This window comes from Chenopodium album, chromosome 25, assembly GCF_948465745.1.
Source record: "Chenopodium album chromosome 25, dcCheAlbu1.1, whole genome shotgun sequence".
Lineage (NCBI taxonomy): Eukaryota > Viridiplantae > Streptophyta > Magnoliopsida > Caryophyllales > Amaranthaceae > Chenopodium > Chenopodium album.
The window spans coordinates 33,064,032-33,071,879 of NC_137858.1; the positions used below are offsets into that span (position 1 = coordinate 33,064,032).

General features: G+C 34.8%; 1 protein-coding gene across 1 annotated transcript; it reads left to right on the forward strand.

The window, feature by feature from the left end:
- Positions 1 to 7,383: 7,383 nt before the first annotated feature.
- LOC145613993 (uncharacterized) lies at positions 7,384 to 7,848 on the forward strand. Its single transcript, XM_081669009.1, has one exon. The coding sequence runs from the start codon at positions 7,384 to 7,386 to the stop codon at positions 7,846 to 7,848; it is 465 nt and encodes a 154-aa protein (XP_081525135.1).

The following is a 7,848-nucleotide window of genomic DNA, read 5'->3' on the forward strand; positions in this document are numbered from 1 at the left end:
GAGCTTGATGCTATCCTCACTGATGCCATTGAGTTGGGTTCCTCTTACACTTCTTTACACTGGAAGCACGTGAAGCGAGAAGGGAATGTGGTAGCACATAACTTAGCAAAGTTTCTCCCTTTTGGATTAGAACAAGTCTGGGAAAGTTGTATTCCTCAAGATATTGAGCATTATGTACTCATGGACTGTTTAGCTATTAATAGTTAATTCCTTTGCTCCCTTTCAAAAAAAAAAAAAAAAAAAAGTAGTTCAAAACAAAAAAAAACATCGATGATCTTTTATCCATGGTTAATTTTTATCATCAAAAGTTATTTATTTTGTTTATATATAGGCAATATTATTTAACGAAATAAAGTTATAAATTATGAATAAATTAAAGTAATAAAATTTTTTATATTGTACATGCGTAGCGTGTACTTCTTAACTTGTATTTCCTTAAAATTATTATTCAATTTCCTATAAATATTACTTTGTATGACAAGTCTTAATAAATCATATTGCATTCCTTCAAATGATTTATATATTTCAAATAAGGTAATTTTGTAACAATATTAAAATGATGAATATATTAAATATAATAGATTCGTACAACATAAATTATTGTTATTGTTATGATTAAAATTAAACGAGAATTTTGATTTTTCATAATTCTTTGATTGGTTTCTCGCCTAATTCTAATACAAATAGCTAACAAAATGAAAGGAGTTTAACAACATAACATAACATTATAAACAATTTATTTATGCATGCAATCATATAAAAAAAGATTGATTAATCAAAAGTTCATTCTTTTTATTTGTATCTCCAGTACTTTCATATATTATCATATTTTAGGTAAAAATTTGACCAAATATCAAATCGAGGTTATTTTTCTTGCCCATTAAGTATAATACATAGTTTTAAATACTTATTTAGTAAATAAAAAGAAAATTGATACTAATTTATCATTGAATTTTTAAATCACTCATATGGTCTAACATGTAGTTTAGTATACTTATTTGTCTAATTGACACTTTCGTTATATTTCATGTTTCATATCATTATACATGCAAAATAAGAATATAATATAATAAATATATTATAGTTGTATTTTATCTATGTTATTTTCAATATAATTATTTTTTCTTTTATTGAATAAAAGTAGTTAAATTACCGTGCATGGCACGTGCCTAATTTAGTTAGGCTATAAAAATACTTTTTTTTTTTCTCGAATAATAATATTATAAAAATCAACAATAACAATATAATCACAAACGGAAAACAATTTTGTTGAAACGATAACATTTAAATCAAACCCACAAAAATAACAAAAAACATAAACTCGGATCAAATATGCAACAGCTGTATACAAATCAACAATGACAATTTGCAACGGATAAAGTTATCAAAAACCATGATTGTATACAAATTAACAATAATTGTATCCTAAAAAAAAATATATCTCAACGGCATTTTACTAATTTTGCAAATTACAATTTGCGACCGGTAAAATACTCAAACACCATAATAATTCCAATCATAAAAACCATAATGATGTGTCAATCACCTAGATGAACACTAGAAAAATGATCACGCTAATCATGATTGTAAGTCTCTTAATTATTTGAAATTTTCTAACGTTGAGAATTTGAATAAACATAGTTGACATCAAACACGAAATTGCGCCAAAACAAAGCCGGATGGAAAACAACAACTTAATCGTGCTGACCCATTGTTCAACACTAATTTCATATTATTTTTATTTTTTTTATTATTGTTAACTGAAAAATAAACGTTATCCTGAAATTCAATCTAATATATATATATATATATATATATATATATATATATATATATATATATATATATATATATATATATATATATATATATATATGTATATATGTATATATAAAGGGGAGTTTTTTCCCAAGATTTTAGAGCGCCACGTATGATTTTTATTTTTAAAAAATTATTAGAGCGCCACATAGGATTAATATTCTTAAAACGCTACAATAGGATTATGCCACCTAATATAAGATTAGTTAACGTGCCACGTAGGATTATAAATTATAATTTATCCAATAAATAATTCAAGTGCCACATAAGCATAATTGACCAATGAGATTTTAATGGTTACATTAATTAAATACTCGTACGAAATACTATCTTTTGAGATTAATAATTTTATCTAATATTTTAAAACAAATACGGAGAAAATGATATATTACGTACAACTAACTAATCTAATATACTCCCTCCGTGTTTTTTTTAGTGATACACTTTTTATTTCCGGCCGTGTTTTTTAAGTGATACACTTCCTTTTTTGGCAAAAAAATACATTAAAATATTATATCTCTCTCCTCTCATGGTCCCCACCCAAACCCACTACTACTTTTTTTTTATTATATCTTTCCTCTCACATTCATTACTTTTCAATAAACTATTAACCCCACTATCTTTCTTTAACAATTTTTAATACTTCACTACCCTACTTACCTCTTATTGAGCCATAAGTTGCTGAGGAGCAAGTGTGGAAAGTTTACGTAGACGGCAGTTCGACCATGAATGGTTGTGGAGCCGGATTTATCTATCTACGAGTCACCAGAGGGTGACAAGTTTGAGTATGCATTGAGATTCAAGTTTCAGGCTTCCAATAACGAAGCAGAGTATGAAGCACTTCTGGCCGGCCTTAGGATGTGCAAGGCGGCAGGAGCTAAAAAGATTAATGCTTATTATTCCGAATCTCAACTTGTTGTTAGTCAGGTTAATGGGGATTACGAAGCTACACACCCGGCAATGGTTAAGTATCTGGCGGCTGTTAAAAAAGAGGCCGAGGAATTGGAAGATTTCCATGTGAGTCAAGTGCCAAGGTCTGAGAACAATCAAGCAGACGCTCTCTCCAAGCTGGCATCCTCAGCGTCCTGCGATACACCTCGGTCAGGCTTTTGGGAGGTCATGGAAAAACGAATCATAGAAGAAATCGAGGTCCAGATAGTTGACAGGAGTTCAACCTGGATGGATGGCATTCTAGCATACGTCAAAGACGATGTTTCACCAACAGAGTATGCAGAAATGAATGCCATGAAAAAGAAAGTAAATGGCTTCGTAATTGTTAAGGGAGAATTGTTTAAAAAGGCTTTCTAGAAACCACTACTTAGGTGTGTTACCCCAGAAAGACGCAAAGAGGTCTTGGATGATTTGCATTAAGGGCAATGTGACTCATTGGAGGTCGGACTCTTGCGGAAAAGGCGGTTCGACATGGCTACTTCTGGGCGACCATGCATGCAGATGCAATGGATATGGTGAAAAGGTGAGATAAATGCCAAATGTTTGCCAAATTGATTCACCAGACGGTCAGGGAATTGACAGCTATATTCTCTCCGGTCCCGTTTGCCAAGTGGGGCATGGACATTCTGGGTCCTTATGTTCCAACTCCCGGACAAAAGAAGTATGTGCTGGTAGCAGTCGACTATTTTACAAAATGGGTCGAAGCAGAGGCGTTCAGGGGCATAAAAACCAAGGATGTCATCTCTTTCATATGGAAGAACATTGTTACTAGGTTTGGAGTGCCCATGTCTATGGTGTTTGACAATGGCCCGCAATTTGAAACTCCAATGCTAAAAAATTGGTTGGGTGACCAAGGTATAAGTCATTGCCTTGCCTCTGTAGGGCGGCCTCAAGCTAACGGACAGGTAGAAGCCTTCAACAAACTTATATCTGAGGGGATAAAAAAGAGAATTGAGAAAGCAGGCGGACTATGGGCTGAAGAACTCATTAACGTTCTCTGGTCCATTAGGACAACGGCAAAAGGGGCAACTGGTGAAACACCTTTCTTTATGGTCTATGGGGCAGAAGCTGTCCTCCCAATAGAGTTAGTAGAACCGACTCTTCGGGTAATGCTCTACAAGGAAGATGAGAATTGGGAAGCTATAAAGCTAGCACTTGACTTTCTGCCAGAACGCAGGGGCAATGCCGCCTTACGTCATGAACTCTACCGACTACAAATGGCCCGAATGTATAACAAAAGGGTAAACATACGGCCATTGAAGGTGGGAGATTTTGTAGTAAGGAAGATGGAAGTTGTGGGGCGAGCAAATGAACAGGGAAAGCTTACCCCAAATTGGGAAGGACCATACAAGATTAGGGAAGAAGGCAGAGATGATGGCACCTACCGCCTAGATACCCTAGACGTTCAGCATGTGCCTAGAACTTGGAATGTAGACAACTTGAAAAAGTAATATTTTTGAGTTGTAAAAATTTGTAAATATTTAATGAAAGGCAGTCAGCCATCTATTTGCGCCCATATTTATATGTTGAAATTTAAAATATGTAACTAGCTGGTTAAGACTGGCTGAGATGTTAAAAATGGATTATTAATTAATCTAGTAAGTCTGATAAAATCCCATAAAATGGATAGGACCATAGTCGGTAGCATCCCCCCAGGGTGTTATTTACTCAAAGAGAGCGCTGCCCCTAAGGGTGGAGGCTCTATAAAATAAAAAGTTGCAAAGAGGTTATGCAACAGTGAGATGCACTGCGAAACCACTAAAACATCATGGACCTCCCATGTCCTTAAAATTTTAAATAAGTTGTAAAATTAAAAATCTTACTTCAGTTAGTCGGCCTAGAGGACCGACTAACATAAGTTGTAAAATTAAAAATCTTACTTCAGTTAGTCGGCCTAGAGGACCGACTAACATAAGTTGTAAAATTAAAAATCTTACTTTAGTTAGTCGGCCTAGAGGACCGACTAACATAAGTTGTAAAATTAAAAATGTTACTTCCGTTAGTCGGCCTAAGAGGACTGACTGACATAAGTTGTTTAAAATTAAAAATCTTACTTCAGTTAGTCGGCCTAAGAGGACCGACTAACATAAGTTGTAAATTTAAAAATTTTACTTTAGTTAGTCGGCCTAAAGGACCGACTAACATAAGTTTTAAAATTAAAAATGTTACTTCAGTTAGTCGGCCCAGAGGACCGACTAACATAAGCTAACTACTGCTAAATATCGGAAAGTAACCAATCTCACCTTCGCCACACTCCTTTGACCCTATCCCATGTGGGATCTGAGGCAAGGTATTATGTAGGAGCAAAAGCATCTTCTGCTGCTTCTGCCCCCCGGCAGAGAGAACTCCTAAACTCAACCTAAGGCAGCCTTTCTATTTCAAAGCGAGACCACCTAATTCAATAAAGGCCAAGAGTAGTTGATGAAAGATAGGTTTGAGTGCCCGTTCTTCTCGAAGCCAAAAATACGACTTTCAGAGACCTTCTTCCGTCTACCCTTCACCTAGAGGCTAAGCTCGGAGGCCCAAAGTCTTTCGACTAAGTGCTTTGAGACGACCTAAGAGAATGATTAGCTTAACGCTCTAACGGCCGGGACAAAGCCATATCTTTCAATCTCGTATCTGACGGAAGTGCCTGAACTCCTTTGGTTTGGAGCGAAATTCCCTCAAAGGGGATGGATATGTTTTTGAGTTCCTTACCGGAAAGCGCCGATGCAAGCTCTCCTTGTCCACGGAACTTATCCTGTTGAGATTCCTATCTTGCTTGACTGCGCTGGGAAATCTTTCCTTAAAGCATTGATTTTACTTTGAGTATCCGCTTAAGTGAGAAAAGGTACTTGATTTAGCTTGAACCTTTCAGAAAGGACGCTCGCCTTCAACTCATCATATGGCTATGCTTATGCGCGAGAACTTGTGTACATACAATCATGAAAGAGCATTTCGAGATGGAAGAAAATAATTGCTTACAATGAAATCACAAACTCAGTAACCGGGGAAGCTCTCAAGGCAAGGTATCCCAACCTAGGAGCACAAGCCTCACGGTTTTTATTATCAAGGTAGGTCCCGAAGGAAGGAATAAGATTACTCCTACTTCAAAGAGCTGCAAGACGTGGTCTGGTCGAACAGATTACGACCAAACATGCGCTGACCTTTACAGAAGAGGACATACCAAAGGGGAGGGATACATCCCAATAAGTGGTCGGTCGTCCGTTGTCTCATCATCCGTTGTCGAACCATCTGCTTTGTTGCTCTAGGCCTAACCTCCAACCTTGGTTTTGGAATGGATTCCCTCTCCAAGCGGAGCCGAGCAAACCCCCTCCCCCTCATATGCCTTTTGGCTAGCTTTTACGGGGCTGGATTTCTTTTTTTTTTTAAGGTTATTTTTTTTTCATTAGTGTTTTAATTTTTGAATTTATTTTTGATTTTTTTTTTAATTTTTGTTTTTTTAATTAATCTGATTTTATAATTATATATTAATTTTTCTGATTTTTTTAAAAAAAAATTTGATTTTTTAATTTGATTTTAATTTTTTGATTTTTTTAAAAAAAAAATTCTGATTTTTTTTATAACTTTTCTGATTTTTTATAATTTTTCTGATTTTTTTAAAATTTTTCTGATTTTCTAAAAAAATTTCTGATTTTTTTAAAAAAAATTTCTGATTTTTTTTAATTTCCTGATTTTCTTTTACAAATAGATGTTGACACGTGTACTCTTACCTGCAATATCAGGTTAAGTGATATGTTGGGACCTTTAAAAATCAAAGGGTATGAAAGTTGAGATTTTTCTAGAATAATTCAAAGTTGGAACCTTTAAAAAAAATTGCCCAAAGTTGGAACCTTTAAATCTAATTTTTCCAAAAAGATATGGTGAATCTTTTACCAATTTAAAAATATTTCCTCAGCTTTTGTCTTTCTTTCAGTTCTATTTATTTATTTTTTATTAATTGCTAAGTGCGGGTTGTGTTTCATTGATATTGGGCTGCGTTTTGGCCAAGTGTACCAAGCACCGTACATGCGCCCGAAATTAGAAACTTGAAAACAACGGTTACGATTGGATTGCACCATATATAGATGAAATAGTATACAATAATGATGTACTCCCTCTTTAAACATATTTTGGCAAGCATTTTGGGGAAGAAAACTTCTTATTTTATTGATTTAGTGGGGAAGAAAACTCCTTATTTTATTGATTTGGTAGAAAAAGTTAAAAAGAAGATTTTACCCTGGGCACATTGCAAGCTCTCTAGGAGTGCGAAACTTATTCTCATAAACTCAGTCCTTTTTTTAAGATTCCTATTGGGATCGTGAATAAGCTTGATTCTTTGATTGCTAGATTCTGGTGGGCTAATAATGGTGATAGAGGTATTCATTGGGTGAAGCGAGATGTTATTCAATTACCAAAAGGAATGGGTGATCTGGGGATTCATTCTATCAATAATTATAATGATGCTCTCCTCTTTAAACATATTTTATGAATGCATAATAATCCTCAACTTATTGCAGCTAAGATTTTTAATGCAACTGTTCCATGTGTTTTCTGTCCTGGACAAAGTATTAGTACCCCCCCCCAAGCTCAACTTTGTGGGTACGCTGCACTATGCATAATCTCGGCATGAAAATGAAAAAAGGCTTTGCATGGAGGATTGGTTCAGACACAAATATCCGAGCTACTACTGAGAAATGGGTTAACAATAAAGTGCCGGTAGTTAATTCAAATCAGTTACTAAGAACGAGTACTAGATGGATGGTTATGGATTTTATTGATGAATCATCGAGGTGTTGGAAAATTGATGCTATCCGTGCTAGTTTTGAATGGGATACTGCTAAGGAGATATTGGCAATTGACCTACCTCGTTCAGAGGAAAATGATTTTCTTTACTGGCCGTTGCACCCTTTAGGTAATTATACAGTTAAATCTGGCTATGCTTTTCTTTCGAGTATTAAGGAAGATTTACAACCTTCGAAAATGGATCCATTGGATAGTTTGCATAATGTGAAAATCTTCAAAATTTTATGGCGTCTAATTATTCCTCCAAAATGGGTCATTTTCATTGAGCTTGCCCAGGTTACTCATCATGAGTAA